Source organism: Bubalus kerabau, chromosome 4 (genome assembly GCF_029407905.1).
Source record: "Bubalus kerabau isolate K-KA32 ecotype Philippines breed swamp buffalo chromosome 4, PCC_UOA_SB_1v2, whole genome shotgun sequence".
NCBI lineage: Eukaryota > Metazoa > Chordata > Mammalia > Artiodactyla > Bovidae > Bubalus > Bubalus kerabau.
The window spans coordinates 13,707,120-13,726,410 of NC_073627.1; the positions used below are offsets into that span (position 1 = coordinate 13,707,120).

Genomic DNA, 19,291 nt, shown 5'->3' on the forward strand with positions numbered 1-19,291 from the left:
GCAATGCAGGAGACACAGGAGATGTGGGTTCAACCCTTGGGTTGGGGAGATCTCCTGGAGGAGGAAATGACAACCCACTCTAGTATTCTTGCCAGGGTTTTGAAAACCCCATGGACAGAGGAGCCTGGGGGGGCTACAGTCCGTGGGGTCACAAAGAGTCAGAAATGACTGAGCAATTGAGCACGCACAAACATGGGGCAATATAAACAGCTTTATGCCAATACATTCAGTAACTTAGGTGAAACAAACAAGTTATTTGGGATAAAGAAACTAGGCATCCAAGGGAATAATTCTTAGCAATAAAAAGGAGTAACCATGACATACACACACATTCTCAAAACAAAGTACACACAGTACTACTCCTTGCACAGGAAGCTCTAGAAAATGCAAACCAGCCCATAGCGACAGAAGCAGATGACAAAAGGCAGGGGTAGAGGAAGCACAAAGGGACCCAACAAACTCTGAAGAGCAACGGATATGTTTGTCACCTTGATTATGGCAATGTTTTCTTGAGAGGACACGCGTGGTAAAATTCTCAAATCACCACACTCAAAACACATGCAGTTTGATTCCTCTCAATAACGCTGATTTAAAAAAAAAAAAAACCAGAATGTTTTAGTTTTCTCTTCACGCTAAAGTCACCTGAGCCATCTGAAGTGGATTTTGGGGTGAGGGGAGGCAGGACTTTCAGCAACCTTGGCCACGTGTGTTCACAAGGCCTCGCTCACTGACCATCACACCTCCTCCACTGACGTCAGAATCCGGTGCCCAAGGGCCTTTCTGCAGCTGCAGTGTGGGTGGCACAGCACTGCAGGTGACACACGTGACGCAGGGCACACACAGCCCATATTCACACTGGCCCAACAGCCTGCCCCAGTAATGTCCTTCACAGAAGTCCCCCGCCTAGGGTACAACCTAGGACCATGCACTGCCATGTAGTCACCATGGTTAAGTCTAGAACAGTTTTTTAATCTTCCATCAAAGAGAAATTTTTGAAGAGTTCAGGTCAATATTGAATGGTCCTCAATTTTGGATTTGCCTGATTGCTGGTTCTGATCACCTGACAGATGGAAATCTGCCAGATTTCTCCAACAAAAATTACTTTTTCTTTGTTATTATAAGTTATTTTGGCTGTGCTGCAGGGCATGTGGGATCTTAGTTCCCTCACCAGGTTCTGGACCTGGGTCCTAGGCAGTGAAAGTGCAGAGTCTTAACCAGTGGACCACCAGGGAATTCTCCTCTTTACTATTAATACATAATCTGCAACTGATGCTGAAGCTGAAACTCCAATACTTTGGCCACCTCATGAGAAGAGTTGACTTATTGGAAAAGACCCTGATGCTGGGAGGGATTGGGGGGCAGGAGGAGAAGGGGACGACAGAGGATGAGATGGCTGGATGGCATTACCGACTCAATGGACATGAGTTTGAGTGAACTCCGGGAGTTGGTGATGGACAGCGAGGCCTGGCGTGCTGTGATTCATGGAGTCGCAAAGAGTCGGACATGACTGAGTGACTGAACTGAACTGAATCTGTGAGGGGAAAAAAAAGTAATCTGTGGATGAAGCTTTGAGGGCAGTGTCAATACTTGAACTTGTATCAGGTTGGTGTAAAAGTAACTGTGGTTTTGCATTGCTGAACTTTGCTGTTTAATATTGGAATACATTCTTCAATGTGGTCATGCTACACATCATTTTAATGTGCATTTCTCACTTTATGTTTTTTTGCTAATGTATTACTTGCTGTTTATTTTACATTTGTTTTAGACCATGGAAATGATGCTAGACAAAAAGCAAATTCAAGCAATCTTATTTGAGTTCAAAATAGGTCGGAAAGCAGCAGAGACAACTTGCAACATCATCACATTTGACCCAGGAACTGCTAATGAATGTATGCGAAGTTTTGCAAAGGAGACGAGAGCCTTGAAGATAAGCGTAGTGGCTGGCCATCAGAAGTTGACAACAACAAACTCAGAACATCATCGAAGCTGATCCTTTTAAAAGTACACGAGAAACTGCCAAAGAACTCAATGTCAACCATTCTATGTTTGTTTGGCATTTGAAGCAAATAGGAAAGGTGAAAAGGCTTGCTAAGTAGGTGCCTCAAGAGCTGACAGAAAATTTAAAAAAATTGTCGTTCTGAAGTGTCATCTTCTCTTACTCTACTTAACAATGAACCATTCTCAATCAGATTATGACGTGCAATGCAAAGTGGATTTTATACCACAACTAGCGACAACTAGCCCAGTGGTTGGACTGAGAAGAAATGAAGTTCCAGAGCACTTCCCAAAGCCAAAATTGCACCAAAAAAAAAAAGTCATGGTCACTATTTGGTGGTCTGCTGCCCATCTAATCCACTACAACTTTCTGAATCCCAGTGAAACCATTACATCTGAGAAGTATGCTCAGCAAATCGATGAGATGCACTGAAAATTGCAATGGCTGTGTTGGTCAACAGAATGGGTGCAATTCTCCAAAAGTTGAACAAATTGGGCTGCAAAGTTTTGCCTCACCCACCATATTCACCTGATCTCTGGTCAACCAACTACCACTTCTTCAAGCATCTCAACAACCTTCTTTTGCAAGCAAAATGCTTCCACAACTAGCAAGAGACAGAAAATGCTTTCTAAAAGTTGGTCCAATCCTGAAGCACAGATTTTTATGCTACAGATTTGAATAAACAAACTTATTTCTTGTTTGCAATGTGTTCATTGTAATGGTTCCTGTTTTGATCAATAAAGATGTCTTTGAGACTAGTTAAAATGATTTAAAATTCACAGATGGCAGTAATTTACTTTTGTACCAACCTGATACGTTTGTATCCATCCAGTTACCCTTTAAACCAATCAAGTAACAAAACAGTGTCCACAAAGTGGCGAGTTTCCATTTGATTGTTCCTTCTGCCCCTCTGTAGAGCTTAACTTCACACCTGCGTCTGTGTATAGAGCACTGTAGACTCATGAATTCTCTGTGTGTAGAGCATTGTGGACTCATGAACTCGCCCCTCTTCCATGCGTCATATAAATTTTAGGACTGTGTGTGTATGTGTAGAGAATTCTGGACTCATGAATTCTCCCCCTTCTATGTGTCATATAAATCTTAGGATTGTGTGTGTGGGTATGCAGAACATTGTGGATGCATGAATTCTCCCCTCTTCCATGTGTCACATAAATTTTAGCACTATTTGTTCTGGTTCTGTGAAGCATGTCATGGGTAATTTGATAGGGGTCACATCCACTCTGTAGATTGCTTTAAGTAGTATGGCCATTTAAACACTATTCATTCTTCCAATCCAAAAGCACGGTGTATCTTTCCATTTCTTTAACTCATCTTCAATTTTCTTTATCAGCGTTCTATCGTTCTCAGCATATGTCTTTCACCCTCCTCGCTTAGGTTTTTCCTAAGTATTTTATACTACTTGATAGAATTTTTAAAAGGACTGTCTTTTTACCTTCCCTTTGTGTTATTTCATTGTTAGTGTAAAGAAATGACATAGATTCCTGTATGTTACACTTGTATCCTGCTACCTTGATGAATTCATTATCAGTTCTGGTAGTTTGTGTGTGGAGTCGGTACACAGGGTTTTCTATACACCTATCTGCACATAAAGACAATTTTACCTCTTCCTTACCAACTTGGATACCTTTTCTTTTTTTTGTCCAAAAGAACTATGTTGAATAGAAGTGTTGAGAATCTCTTTCAGATATTATAATCCATTATTCATGATGAGGCTTTAATTGAAGCCACTTCAAGCTCGTTCCTGTGTCCTCGGGACTCCTGCCAGAGTACCTGTTTCCTTTCAGCCACATGCTTCAGACTCACCTTCCCTCTTCCCGGCTCACCCTGGAATCTGGGCTCCTCTTGGTGTGGAGTGATACTAGAAGCTGCCACCTGGGTGCCAGCGGAGTGTGTGGCATTTACGTCTCGGTCAACCTGGCCCTTCACCGCTCTTCAAATCTGTCAGCCTGTCCCGTGGGAGGAGGGCCCTGCTGGACTGTGAGCAGATTCCCCTGAGCCCTCTCTCTGAGCAGCTCTGGGACACAACATCTTGCCGAGTCGTCCTCTCCATGAATAGAACGTCTCCGTTTGCTTGAGACGTTCATCAGCATCCTCCGATGCGTTTTCCACATACGGGTCACACCTGGCTTAGGGTTTATTCCTCTGTACTTACGGTTCGTCTTTCACTACTGTAAGCAGTATTATAAGAACACCACTTTGGCCTCTGGACTTCTCTGGGGCCAACAGCCACCTGACCAGGGATCTTGGTTCTCTGTCCGACGAGATGTTTGCAGGTGGCTGTGCCAAGGTGCCAGTGGAGCTGCTGTGCAGTACTGGCAGCTGAAAGTGGGTCGCTTTGCGCTAGGTTCAGCTTCCCATCCATGACCCCTGGGGTCATACCTCACCTCCAAGTGGATGTCTCTAAGCCCTAGAGTGAGCCGTACACAGAGGGCTTACGGAACTTAAAGGAGGGCAAAGCAGTGGAGCTGACCTTTGAGAAGTCCCCCAAGGGCATGGAGTCTCTCCAGTCACCAGGGGGCTGAAAGCAGCCACGGGAGGGGCTATCTTTTCACAATCCAAGGTTTGAGGAGCAAAGTGGCAAAAGCAGGGAAAGGGTGGGTAGGGGCACTGCCATGGACCTCAGGCAGGGTAAATGGCATCCCCCCACTTCCTTCTTGGCAAGGGGAGGGGTGAGACAGAAGGCAGCGGCTCTGGGCAAGTGCTTGCGGGCGGGGAGGAAATACCTCCAGAACCTGCATACCTCTTGGTCTCTACTCCCAAATTTCCAGCTTTTGCAAGTGGCCAGGACATGGAAGTGTTTTCCTGTGGAAGGCTATGTAGTAGTAACACTTCCTGTGTCGGAGAAGGCGGAGCAAAAGACCATAGGACACGCCACTGCTCTCTGGGACCCCCTATCTCTCAGGGCTGAGGCAGGGCTTCCCCTGCTGGCCTCCTCCTGACCTGTTCTTGGGATAGGACACGGGATTGAGGACAGGCAAAGAGACGGCTGGCAACAGCTGCAGACCTGCTAGCCCTCTCCCTCCACCGAAGCCAGCACCACTTGTTCACTGCTCCCTGGGGGCCCACTTTCTTAGGATGCCAAGCTGCACTAGCTGTGTGCAAATGAACCATCTGTATTTTAACTTTTTCCTTCATAGAAATGCTCCACTGTGTATTTCAGTCTCGAGCAGTGCATTCTCTACCATCAATGTGCCACAGGAGACAAGGTTTTAACTGTTGCCCCATGACTTGATCTCCTACTGGAAGGATGGAAATCAGTTTGAGCAGGAAATGTGGTGTAGACAGGTCAGGAGAGGCAGGACCAGGTGACAGCACCAAGAGGAAGTGTGGTTGGGTAAGGGCTGTCTCTACGTGTGATGAGGGATTCCCGTTTCGGACGTGCGATCCCAGGCACAGACTTGCTTCACCTCCCTGAGCCTTCACCAGGGTTCCTGTGTGTCTGTAAAAAATGGGTTCAAAGGGTACCAGCTCGAGCCTCCAGGTGAAGATGAAGCAAAATCCTTACGCTTTAATAATGCTGAGCTTTCTCGCCCTGGCTTCTCACGACCACAGGCAAGGGCTTCTTCCTAGTATCTGGCGTCAGCAAACTGCCCCCAGCAGCAGTGGTCAGTGTTGTGGCAGCTGAAGGACAAGGGGCTCAGTTCACAAGCTGGGACTCTCAGTGCTGGAATGGGGTAGATACACTGGAGCACATGGAGGGACGTATGTCTGATGCTGGGTTCTGTCACCCCAGTGTCTGCCCATCTACTTACTATTTGTGGGGGCTTCATAGGACTTCATGAGTCACTGATCTGGAAATAACACGAGGTAGCCTAGGTGGTGTAAATATAAGGCAGTGGCCTTTTCCCATGTTCTTCTGGGGTTTTGTTGTTTACAAGCTTCCTACTGTATTCAAAGAAGAGACAGATAAAAGGTTGTGCACCAGGCAAAGGATCTGAGACACAAATTCGGGGGTGCCCCACCCCCCATCTCAAAACAGGGGTCTTAAGACCTTCTTTCTTTTGTGTTCCCTTCCCCCATTTCAGACCAAATCTTCTGTACTAAAAACTTGACTCCTATTCTACTCCCTTCTCCATCCTCACCAACACACCTGTACCTTTAGTCTGTGCGGGTATCTCCACAACTCAAAACGTTTGTCCAGAAGTACTGAAGCAGCTAGAAACATTCCATCCTTTGTTCCCAACTCCAAGTCAAGGCTGTTACTTGACATGATTCGTAACACACTGCTGCATTTGCATGGATCAAACCTACTTTAATCTCAAATCCTAGGGAAGAGAGAAGCAAGGTGGGTGGGGGTGCTTCTTTGTAGAAAGTGAGGTTGGGAGACCACTCAGGGGAAGATGTATGTATCTCCAGGTCACTCAAGAGCTTTTGTACAAGTGTAAGAAACGTCTATCCAAGTGGCCACACGACTGTTTAACAGGAAACAAATATAACTCCATGTTCTCTGTTAGACACCAAAGCTTTGTTTGAAATCTTGAATTTATGAGGAAGGAGTAGTTTGTCCTCTCCTGGTTCCCTTTCCCCTTGCTCTCCAACTACAGGAGACTTCAGCCCTGAGGCTGCAGGGACTTCACCCCCGGAAAGCAAAGACTCAGTGGCTGACTCTGCTGTGCCCCCACTTCCTTTCTCACTCGCCATGTCCTGTCACATGGGCTGGCTCTTTTCCTCTTTTCCCTGTCAAATGTAAAGAATAAAGACTCGCTTGCACTGACGGGAAAAAGAATTCTATTTCCTAACTAACTGTTGTTGGTGTAATAAGAGAACTAATTTTATACTTTGATCTGAAGTATCTGGCTCACCGCTCTAACTTGTCTTGTTGGTTTCCTATGTAGGAAGTCAGATCATGCACAAGTAAATTTTCTTTCTTTCTTCTCCATCCTTATTCTTTGAAACTTCCCCCTTCTCTGCTAGCTGAGACATGCCAAGTCACACTGGAGAAGAATGATTAATGGCAAGGTTGAAGATGATGTGGATCTAACAGGAGCCCCCGAGACTTTCCAGGTGAAGGCAAATGTGGGTAAACACCTGGGAACACATCCCTGTGGCTGGGGTGCCACCCTACAGGGCGAGCACCTGCCTGCTTCACAGAATGCCTTTCCACCAATAGGCTCTGCACCAGCCTGCACCGGGTATGGGCGAGGGAGTCACTGTGGCACCATGCTTAAGAGCAAAACCCTAGAAGCCAGCCAGGGCTCCTCCTCAACACAGGGAGGTCTGTTTATGGAGACACAAGAGCCTATCAACTGCAATGAAATCCATCGAACCACAACTGTGTCAACATTGAAGAACCTCAGGAACACAGCAGGTCAAAGAGGAAAATTGTAGAATACACACAGTGTGACTGTATTACTCATGTCCAGAAGCGTGTGAACTAGGAGATGTGGGGCATGGACCTGCCACTCGTCTGCTCTGACGGTCCACTTCACTGGCAGCACCCTCTCTTACTGACCCCAACATACCTTATCACCCCAAGATAAGATGCAGTAGAAGCAGGGTGCTCCTCTTCTCGGTTCCCTGGCCAGAAGAGGAAGATGCTATGTAGCCTGCTTCATCCTTAGCAGACTGTCTTGCAAACTAAATGCTGAGGTCCAGGCAGCAATCAACTCTAAAGCCACTCACAAGAATAACCCCGCTCCCTGTGCACAGACAGCTGCTCCATGACCTCAGAGGTGTGATGCAGCGAGACCAGAAAGCTGAAACGCACCTGGGATGCCAGACTGCTGCTCCTGGGGCTGGGGCAGGACATGTGAGGCCGCACGTGAGAGACACAGCCACCAGAGTGCTACCCGGTGACCAGCCATGCCAGGGACACTCAGCTGCCCCTGCCCACTCGCCCTTAACATGTGAAATGGGTCACTTGGACTGTTATGTGCAGCTCTGGACACTTGATACTTTTTCCCTCATTCAGTCCAAAGATAACCAAAGCATATGCCTGGGGGTGAAAAAGGAGGGATACCACCAGGTAAATGCTTTCCATTGGATTTGTGGAAAGTTTCAATGTAAAGATAGGGACTCAGTATTAATGCAAATACAATAGTTCATGAAGTGTTTGGCAATTCAACCTTAAAACAACTGTAAATACAGTGGCCAAATGTTTCTGGGCGATGTCATTAGATTTTAAAAAACTAACTTCTTGCAGGATAATGGAGAAAAAAAAATTAGAAACAAACTAAGCAAGGGCACGGGGAGCCAGGCTTTGGGCAGCTGCAGAGAAGTCCTGGGTGGGCACACAGGTGCAGAAGGCCTTCCTGCTCGCTCTCTCAAGCACATGGCTCTGGGAGTTCATTTTAGTATTCCAACAGCCACGAGCTCTACACGTTCTTAGGTGCTGTGAAACCTTTCCTAATAAAAAAGATCACAACTGTCTTAAATATACTGTGGGAACTGACCAGGCATGCAAAATGAGAGTGAACTTGGGTGAGAGGCCACCTGTTTCTACCGCCACATCACTGGTGGCATTCACCCACCATCAGCGCAGAGCTCCCACCCCTCAGCCCTGGCCTGAATTCTCATACAAAGGGTCCACCCTCTCCTCCCACACCCGCCACAAGCCTCGACCAGAAGTAGCTGTGAACTAAACAAAAGATCTCCACTTGAAGGTTTCCCAAGGAGACTGTGGTCTAAAGATACTTGGTGGGGTTATTAGGTTAGCCTCTAGGTTCTGCCCGGCAGTCCACTTTGTTTTGATAAAAACTGGGTGTCCACCCAAGTCCTTCACCAACATAATTAACTTAAAATTATTTCTGCTATTTCAAGTTTTTTAATCTATTGCACCAACTAGATCTGGGGCTCGTTCCTGATTGCTGACCCTCATGGAGGGCTGCTCTGCAGGAGTGGTCTGGGAGCTACAGTGTTCATGTTCAAACCTGTGTTCTTTAGAAACAGCCTCAGTTTCTTCATTCGTTATATGAGGGCGATGACACCTACCGCACACGACTGTGGTGGAGAACGTGTCGGCACATGTCAAAACACTTTTAACAATACCTGACACTAGTGTCTTTTTTTTTGCTTTTGCCTTTATTGAAGTAAAATTGGTATAAAACATATTAGTTTCATGTGTACAATTTCATCTTTGTATACACTAATAAAAGGTGATCACCACTGTAAGTCTGGTTGCCAAATGCTACCATACAACTGAAACTTTTCACCCATCTCATCCACACCCCAAAACATGTTGCTGTTGTTTTTTTTAAATGCCAACCCCTCCCTTAGGTGGCCTGAGTGAGCCAGCGCAGCAGCTCTCTCTAGTGGAGTACTGTAAGGTCACCATTACCAGGCAGCAACCCAGGCAACACTGTACTACGAGCTAGAGAGGGCAAAGCAAGCCCTAGGCTACAAGCTTTCTCCTATGATGATGTCAATTTATCAACTGTCTGCAAAGAAGCCAGAGCTCAGTATAAAAAGAAAAAAAACCATGATCAGAGATGTACCACCTAAGATGGATACAGCAGGGTGGCCAACAGCAGAGCTATGAGGTTTCCAGGCGGAGGCCTGTATCTCCTCTGCCATCCCAGCTTCGACAAGCTCACAAAATAGTACCAGCATGGAGCTCGCTGCTCCCGGACAGAATCAGTTTTCTAAAACAAACATTTACATCTTGATAGAATTCACCAAGTGTATATCTGAAGCAAGAGTAAAACCCAATCTACGTGTGGGTAGGGTCAGACAGGAGAATATCTTTTCTAGAATTCTGGTGGGTTTCCATGATCCTAGGGAAGGGCATGGGAAGACTAAAGTAAGTGATCTTTTGCATTCTAAAATAGGGGGTCTAAGCAGAAAGTACATGCAGGGGCATTTAGCAGCATCTGCAGACATTTCTGATCACCCCAACTTGGGGGAGGGGGTGAGGGCCTACTGCCACCTAGGATGCTGCTCTCTGTCCTCCATGCAGGAGACAGCTTCCACAATAAACAGTAACGCTTTGGAGGAGAGACCCTGTCTAACCCAAATAAACTCTTTTCTGTTGAGGCAGGATCTTAGTTCTCTGACCAGGGACTGAACCTGTGCCCTTAGTGGAGAAAGCAGAGTCCTAATCACTGGACCGCCAGGGAATTCCCTTTGTTGAGTCTTAATCTACTCTATATTAGTTCCTCCCTGGCATCACTTCTTCTCCTTCCCTCTGTCCCTGGGCGCCCAGCTGCTGAGTTCCCAGAGATGCTGCTCCTCAAATGCACAGGCTTTTCAGTCAGAAGGTTTCATCCAATCCCCATCACCAAGCTCCTCCCACCATGAAGGCCATATCCCAAGTCACCTGTTCCTATTCAGCACCACCTTAAAAGCTGTGGAGACTACACCTGGTGCCTGAGAAGCTCACTGGGGGCCTCCAGAGGGCAGACACACTGGCAGGGTCCTCTGTCAACCTCTTCTGGGCACTGGAGGGGCCAGGAAGTCTCCTCTCTATGTGCCATCCGAGAACCTACAGCTTTTTCTGGTCTCATAATACTAGGGACGAGAGGCACTGGACACCCCCTCTGCAATCATCTCACAGGACTCTGAATGTTGCTTTAAGATGTACCTGCTGCTAAAGAGACAACTTGTGCTATGTCAACAGAGCTATGGTGGTTTCTGGAAGTAGCAGCACTGATCTGGTTTCTGGTAGCAGCAGCACAAATTAAGCTGCTTTGTGAAGCAAAGATGCCAAGAAGTCACCTCACCAGTCCTCCCTTTCCACCTGACAAAGGTGCCAACACAGACTCTTAAGACAAGCTTTCCTTTGGCAAAGTGCCAGGAGCCCACCCCCCATCCCCAACTCTCAAAGTATCATGCGGGCTTCTGCCTTGAAGGGTTTCCAAGAGGGAATAACACAGCTATTCTTCACACACAAAGCCCTGTCCCCAGAGAAATTCAAGACATTCAGGGTTGTGCCTAGGCTTTCCAAGCTCCTTGGGGAGCAGCACAGGCACATCCTTCAAAATGCTGCAGTGTCTTCAGGACTGAGACCCCCCCCAATAAGACCCCTTCCTGCTCTATTACCCAAACAATCTCAGAGTCTAGAGAATTCTACAAGGGAGATTCTGAAATCAGGATGGGTGCTCTCTGACATCCGGTACCCTCAGGCCCAAGGGGCGGTTTCACAGAAGCGGGACAGTAACTGAGCTGGAAGGGGTCTCACTCAGGAGGAAGAGTCCGCGGACTGTCCCAAAGCTGCAGGCATGACTGAGACAGCACAGGAGGATCAGCAGGAAGCTTCATGTCAGTGCTGACATAAGTTCGTGTTCAAAGACACCAGTACATAACATTCCCTAAGGAAGGGAATATTCATGCAAAGAGCATAAAATGATGTTTGTCGAGTAAGGCCCTTTGCAGGCTTCTCAGATAGTATCTGAAGGAAGCCACAGGATGGGGTAAAGGGTATGAACGTTCCTGCCCCCTTTCCAAATCAACCAGACTGTGATTCATGACATCTGCCATCTCCCTTATCAAACACCACCTTGGTTTTCTTAATAGGTAAAAATCATACCTCCTCCCTGCATCATTTTGTAGATTTTGCTCTCAATGTGGAGCTGAGGGTGTTTGGTTTTGACACATTCAAGCTTGATGGCAACTTCTTCTCCTGCAGCAATGTCCGTACCTTGGCAAAGAAAGAAAAACCACAAATGTCAATCATCTGGTATCTCCCACCTAACCCGACGTTACAACACACTGGAGAGACAACGAGTGCTCTCAGAATCTTCTGAGAACGACCAGCTGATGGATGTACTCCACTTTCTACTACAAAATGGTGTCAGTGGTCAATAAACCCTTGTGGGAAAATAACCTTATTTTCACTTTTTAAAATAGGAGTATGTAATACATATAGAAAAATCTTACATGGCATTGTATCACCCACTTCCATATGGCCCTCCTCTGATCACCAGGAGACCCAGAGACAGGCTGTACAGTTCTCTCCACAGGATCCCTACTTGGTCTGAACCTTCTCATCCAGCCTGCTGGTCAGCTCTGCATTCACCCACCCTAGGCTAGACCATGGGGAGTCCCAGGGCAACACATTCTATGTTGACCCCATTTCTCCATGCTTCCTTGATGGGCCTCAAGGGTGTACAATCCTCTCTCCAGAGGGAAAGCTGGGTTTCCACTGAACAACCACATGGCCTAAGCCCATCTCAGTCCATGCGGCCCAATTACCAAGCCACAAACAGCAGGGTGATTCTCAAGGGGGCTTGGTTCCCACGACACGGCAGGAGCCATCATTCGCCCAACACAGGTCAGGCCCAGGGAGACTCAGCACGTCCCTTCCCTCCCAGGGACCAGGACATTGCTCTGTCTCCTACGGACACTGGATCAGGACTGGGTTCTGTCCGCAAAGCCCTAATCACACCTACGCAACACGGACTTGTCACTCATCTTTTGCCAATTTTGGGCTAAAACTAGCAACATATCTGCTCACATCTCCTGATCACCAGCCTATGACTGAAGATCAGAGGTTTAAGCTCACGATGCCACTCGCTTCTTTACTACAATGTGGACCTACATACGTGACAACCACTACCCGTGCAGGCTTATCACACAAATGTTCCTGAGTGCCAGTCTGACTCAAAGCTATGCTACAAGACCCCCCTCGCCCTCCCAAGGCACATTCACTAGAGAGAATAGGAAAAGCAGTCTTAGAAAGCACATACCTAGGTCTCCCTTTGCTTTCCTCACCAGTTCTAAGTTAAAGCACTTTAATTCTTCCCAGAAGTACGGTTGTTTGTGAAGAAATTAACACTGGCTCCAGCAGCCCAGACGAAACCGAGACCCATGCTGGGCAAAGCAATGTTGCCAGTCCCTGGCAACTCAAGTTTCTTTCACCATCTGAGTTCAGAGGGGAGACCAGGAGTCTGTTTCTTGGAGTTGTGGGGATGAATGGGTTGCTGGTTACAAAGCACACTGAGACACCCGGACAGAGTAAGGTCAGCAAGCATTAGAACAATGAAGACCTGCAGGAGAGTTGTCTGCTTGACATTCACGAACCCAGTAAATGCCCAAAAAAGAGAAACTGTCTCCTCTAGTCTGCTGGGACAGCTGCTTGAAATGTATCCATTTCTAGTGGCCCTAGGTACAAAGCTGGTCACCAGTGCTTGGGTTCCATGGGAATAACCACCATTTGATCACTGTTAGTGACCACCTTCAATTGAAGAGCTCCCTTTACCATGCCGCAAAAACTCCTGGGTACTCCGAAGACAGACAGGTAATACATTTTGTCCTTCCTGCCTCAGATTGGGATAATTTACCTAATCACAAGAGAAATGACTTCATTTTAAAATGTACTGTGTAAATGGAAAATGAACTCTGAGTTCCTGTGAGGACCTGGAACTCTGAACTGAACTTGCCAGCCCATGAGGAACAGATGACTCATCTTTCTAGTTACCTCAGCTACTCCCCCACCCCAAAGCAGGAGCATCAAAAAGTCTGTGATTATAGCACTCTTGCTCTTTCAACTATGTCTGTTCTGTCAACCTTGCCAAGAGGCAGGTTCTCAATGACAACATAGCCTGAGCCTGCACAGGCTACCTACTGAACTTGCACCTTCAAAAAGGCTGAGAACACTTTTAGCTCCACTGTATCATGGTTGATAAAGCTAACATCTGAGTCACCCCTGCAATACTGACAGTCTTGGGGACAAATGACCACAGGCAACTCTGAAACACAACTGAATTCCAGCCTCCCCTAACATCACACCAGCAACAAAGCCAGCCTCCCCCAAGACCACACAGAGCAAGAGTCAGCTTCACCTAAGATTACACCAGGAAACAGCTTACCTCCTCCATGATTACACCAGCAAACAGCGTCAGCCTGCCCTAAGATTATACCAGGACAGAGTCCACCTCCTCCACAATCGTATCAGAACAGAGTCAGCCCTCTACAGCGTCACAGATGCGAAGGGTGCCCTGAGTCTGATGACTGAAAGGCTGGACATGGGTTCTCTGCCAAACAGACTTGAGGGCAGCACCCACTCCAGGCTGTCTCCTCTGAGAGGTCTTCACCACTGGGTGAAGGAGCAGAGCTTCAAGTTCTGTACGTTCCATGGGAACTAAACGTGAGAGACCCCTGAGCAAAACTGGGGTGCACCACTCTGTAGCCCTGCAGTCCTATCCCAACTCCCCTGGCTGACAGCAGCCCCTGTGCTCTACCACCAGTGCTGGCCCACGTCTTGTCCCCAGACTGCCACCAGTTCACAAAGGGAAAACACAGAATAGCGAGGAAGCACCCAAGAGCTCTGATGGCAACATGACATTGCTGCATTTTAATCTTATTTAACAAAAGTGCTGGTCTGCCACAACTGGAAATTACAAAGCTTGGGCCTTCACAACAGGTAACTTTTAGAAGTACTTCTAGATGCTGCTGCTAAGTCGCGTCAGTCGTGTCCGACTCCGTGCGACCCCATAGATGGCAGCCCACCAGGCTCCCCGTCCCTGGGATCCTCCAGGCAAGAACACTGGAGTGGGTTGCCATTTCCTTCTCCACTTCTAGATGGGGAACGAAAAAATCTGAAAGGTATTACTGAGCTCTGGGTTCCAGATTCAGAGCAAGTCAAAACCAAGCGGTACATCATGATTACTCTTAAGTGTCTGTTTATAGTGAGATGTTTTATCCCCCAACAACCTCAGCTCTTTTGCGCAGTTCCACTGCTGGTCAGACAAGAGTTCCCTCTCACTAGGTAAAGATGTTAGTCTATGTTTAGACACAGGTTGATGCTGGTCCTAGGAAAACAAAATTATGTCCCTCAAGTTGAGAGCAAAGGCAGAGGATAAATGAAGTGAACTTAACCCTAAGCTTGGCCTTTTCCTGGAAGAGAAAGGTTAACTCCCACCGATGGCTGTCTTATCTCAAGAAATAGGGAGAGGCCTCTCAACAGCAGGTCAAAAGTTACTCTCGCAGGACAACCACTGACAAAGCAGCTGACTTGGTATCTAGAAACACTCAGGCCACCACTGTAGAGGACACAGGTGTGTGACTGCAGGAGCTCACACTGCAACTGCTTTCCTCTCCTGGCCTGTCAGCCACCATTCTGGAGCCTCTACTGCGTGCCAGACACCCCACTGAAGAGAAGTGAAAGGTCAGAGAAGGGAAAACATGAAAACCAAGTATGAAGAGGTTACTAAGCTTTAGCTCCCCCAAAGTGTTTGTGTATATGATAAAGTCAAAAAGCAAAGTCCACCTGGGTGAAGACTGGACAGATGAGGCCATCCTCTGACAAACTGATTGTCAGGATCAAGTACAAATGCCAACAGCTGGTAGGAAGAAAACCTCCTCCATTCCACCACTCATGAAGGGGGGTGGGTCCAAGGTACTGTAACCACCTCTACAAGACAAACATGGACAAGAATAGAGCTCCATGAGAACAGGGGGATCACAGTTTGGGAAAGACTGGAATAAACTGCAGGGCACAGTACTGAGTGCTCATGTCAGCACAGCAGGCTTCTGGAAAGGGAGGCCAGCTCTGGGCCTTCTTGGTTCATAAGGCATTTAGCAAGCTGAAGGATAGCTCTTAACCCTCAGCTTCAAACACCTAAAAGCACTAGAAAGTCCAAGAAGACCCCAAACCCCACGCTCAAAGCAAGGTGGAGGAGGAGTTGTCCAGAGTGATCTGACCTATAGCAAAGTGACAGCAACTGGAACAACTTTAATCGTCATCATACTGTAATTTGTAGGACATAATTTTAAGATGAGAACCAAATTCATCATTCCTCAACTAATGACTAATCAATTGCCTAAAAAATGGGGAAAAAAAAAGGGGGGAAAAAAACCAAACAAACAATCCAGAAACAACAGTGGTACAGATGACTCAATACATCCCATGGTCCTTGGACCATAAAAAAGACTGAGAGCTGAAGAATTGATGCTTTCAAATGGTGGTGGCTAGAGAAGACTCTTTAGAGTCCCTTGGACTGCAAGGAGATTAAACCAGTCAATCCTAAAGGAAATCAACCCTGAATATTCATTGGAAGGACTGATGCTGAAGCTCCGATACTTTGACCACCTAATGTGAAGACCCAACTCACTGGAAAAACACCCTGATGCTGGGAAAGACTAAAGGCAAAAGAAGAACGGGGTGCAGCAGAGGATAAGATGGTTGGATGGCATCATCAATTCAATGGACATGATTCTGAGCAAATTCTTGGATATAGTGGAGGACAGAGAGCCTGGTGCTGCAATCCACAGGGTCACAAAGAGTCAGACACAACTTAGCGACTGAACCACCTCTGACCCACTTTTCCAGTCACACATCTCAATCTAACAAGACCACGTCACATTTTCTCAGTGAAGCAGCATGTAGCCTGCAGCCACCACTACATGGGCCAAGAGCCATGGCTGATGAAAATAACTGGTTGTATCCAACCACACACACGTAACTCTAAGTGTATTCCAATGGCTGGGCCATGTGGGTACTCATAAGGAGTGCTCAAGAGCCACAGTGTATCCATCTTAGGATAAATGTGAAGGAGAAAACTGAAGACAGATCCCTCTGGGACCAGTCAGCATGATGATCTGTATCAAGCACCACTGGTGTGCCCAGAACAAGGTGAGGCCCAAAGGACACACTTGTGAATAAGCCTACAGGGTCTCCCACAAAACTCTCAACTTCTTTGTGAATGACCTGGTGACAGTGTTCCACACTCTGACTGAACAAAGTTTTGGAAAGCAGAGAGCTGTCTGGCAAGGTTTCAGACCAGAGAACAAGAAGTTTCAAAACACTTGACTTTTTCCTATCAGTGTAAAGGTGGCTAATGGATTGGCTTTTCAGTATGGCTCCTAGATCTTAGGTTAAAACTTTTGCCAAAATCTATTGTTCTATAAATAAGGCAAACAGCATGCATTTACCCAGCACTTTGCCTCCCAAAACACTGCTGAGAAGGCAACTGCTGACTACCGGACATAAATATTTAAACAGCAAAATGCAAGTGTCTCTAGAGTGTATTCTACTCAGCAGGGAAGTAAAGCACACACTGATGTGACAGGTTTCCCCATAGGGTAAGGGTACCAAAAATAGTTAGGAACTACCCTAAGTGTGGATTCCTCTTACACTGTCAGCCCAGGAGGCTGTGCATCCCTTTGGGAACTATAGCCAAGGATGGGGCAGTGAGCACACGGACTTGGGACCATCTGAAAGGCATAACCAGAAACATTACTGACAAACGAAGCTATTCCTGACCCTCCCTGACACTAGCCAAACAAAAACACCAGAGCGGGCTGCGCAAGCACAGAGCATGTTTACCCCCAAACTTGCGCAATGACAGTCCCTCTGCACACGCACCGCGTGCCAGGCTGGACGTCCCCAATGTGGGGGTAGGAGTAACTTATATACAATTATTCCTCTGGGAAAACCCAATAAGGTATTTTTAAACTTTCAACTGTTAAGACTCAAGACAACCTTTTATTACACACGTGTATATGCGCTTTCTTTCACTGGAAATCTGAAGCCATCCGGAACGTTCTAATCTTCGCCCCCCCCCCTCGGCCCGCGTCTACCTGGAAGAATTTTCATAGCAAAAGGGCAAGCCAATGAGTAGAGCTTTGCCACTTTATTTGCCTCTAAGTCTGCTAACACCCTAACGCTGACTTTGTCCAGAATCACCTGAATGTCATTCTCGTTTAAGCTGAGGTACCTAGTACGGAACTTGGATGCGCAACATGTTCTCAACGACCACTCGACTGGCCCCCAGGCGACCCTACGCGCCACCTGCGGTCCACGACCCAGGCTCCGAGCCAGAGGAGCTGGTCAGCTGAGGCTGCACCGTCACGAGGAGCGCCGAGGAAGCCTCGGCCAGCCCCGGACTCTTCCCGTGCCCGCCGCACGGGCGTAGGACGTGGGAGCCGCACTCGCTGACGGCCTTTGTCTGCCTGGGGGGGCCACTGGGAGCGGACACCAGGCGGGGCAGGCAGAGCGAGGGCCTAATCGAGGCTCCCGGCCGCTGCCCAGAGGCCGCGAGCTCAGGTTAAGCAGGTGCCCTCGGAGTGGGGTGGTGGGGTGGGGGGGCGCTGGTCAAAAAGGCCAGAAGTTCCTGCCTGGGGAGCTGGGAGATCCGAACCAGCGGGGACCCGGCTCACCGCCAGCAGCGAAGAGGGTCGGGCCTGGGGTTCGAGACGCCGGGGGCGGGGTCGCCGGGGCGGACGCCGGTTTGGGGTGGCCCGCGCCGGGGGGAGGGGCGCCTCACCGAGATAGATGTCTCCGAAGGAGCCGCTGCCGATCTTCCGGCCCAGCCGGTACCTGTTCCCCACTCTAAGCTCCATGGCGGCGGCGGCGGGACCGGTTTACTCCTGCCCTCCCGGCCGCTTCCTGGGTCTGAGCTCGGGGAGGCGGCGCCGCTGCTGCCGCTACTGCGGGTCCGGCTGCCGGCTCCGCCCCCCTCACGGCCCCGCTTTCACCATCGCTTTCCGGTCGCCCCGCCGCTCCCAGCGCCTCAATACGGGGCGGATGGGACAGTTCGAGCGCCGCCGCCCCTGTCCCGGCCCCCGCCGGCCCCGCTCGCCCTCTCCCCGCCGCGGATGGACTCGGATCTCCCGGGCCTAAATCTCCCTTCAGCTGCCTGAAGGAGCCGCCGCCATCGCGCTGTGACGTCACTTCCCCTAGCAACCCGGTGGGGCGGGGCTGCTCTGGCCGAGGGGCGGGGCCGCGGCTTCGGGCGGAGGGCAGGCGGCGGGGCCGCGCAGCCTAGGGGCAGGGCTAGGGGCGGGGTTAGGGGCGCGGCCGGGGCCTCGGGAAAGAGCCTGGATGAGGGCTGGGCCTGGGACCAGTCCTGTGTGGCGTAGTCTCGATCCACGGGTGTCCCGGCCAGTCCTCCTCTTTCCTTGCCTCCTGCCCACCCCCGCCCAGCAGTCCCTGGCCGAGAGCCCCCTGCCTGGTCCCTTTCCGCATGCAGGATCCACGTGCTCTCTCAGGGACTTCGTTTGTCCCCGCAGGTGTCTGGGAAGCCAGCTTCTCCTCGCGACAGGCATGGGACAGGCTTCCAGGCAGTGCCCTTTGCCGGAGGGAGAGTGGGGACAGCCTGTCTCTCCAGGACCCAGACCCACGCATTCGGGACTCTCGGCGGCTGGGGTGGTGGGAGTGGGGACGCCCTTCCCTGCACAGGTGTCTGCAGGAAGTGACACAACCGGGACACAAGTGTGCACAGGTTTCTCGGGCTGGCCAGGGCGTGCACTGTGCAGTTCCCCTCCCACCCTCTGAGCCAAGCCCTGGGCCTACAGTAGGCTCAAGGGCCTACAGCAAGCTCAAGCCTTTGTCGGAAGGAGGAGCAGTTCGAGGACCTCTGGTGTCAGACTGAAAGGTGAGGCTGATGCTACTGTGGT

At 49.0% G+C, this 19,291-nt stretch overlaps 1 protein-coding gene and 1 long non-coding RNA gene across 4 annotated transcripts in view; both read right to left on the reverse strand.

Moving 5' to 3' along the window:
• Window positions 1-18,485, reverse strand: part of CSNK1D (casein kinase 1 delta) — a 37,171-nt gene extending 18,686 nt beyond the window's left edge. For 2 of the 3 annotated variants that reach the window (XM_055575442.1, XM_055575443.1), the window contains exons 1-2: window positions 18,160-18,481; window positions 11,481-11,591 (exon numbers count right to left, since the gene is read on the reverse strand). In XM_055575442.1, the coding sequence (XP_055431417.1) occupies window positions 11,481-11,591; window positions 18,160-18,235 (187 nt within the window). In that variant the 5' untranslated portion in view covers window positions 18,236-18,481. Of the gene's footprint in view, window positions 1-11,480; window positions 11,592-18,159 lie in introns of all 3 variants that reach the window. The other variant, XM_055575441.1, reaches the window with a different exon arrangement.
• On the reverse strand, window positions 1,713-11,469 carry LOC129648787 (uncharacterized). The gene is made up of 2 exons (XR_008712864.1): window positions 6,114-11,469; window positions 1,713-5,902 (listed from the first exon to the last, which is right to left on the reverse strand). It is a non-coding gene; the product is annotated as an uncharacterized LOC129648787 (long non-coding RNA).
• Window positions 18,486-19,291: the final 806 nt, after the last annotated feature.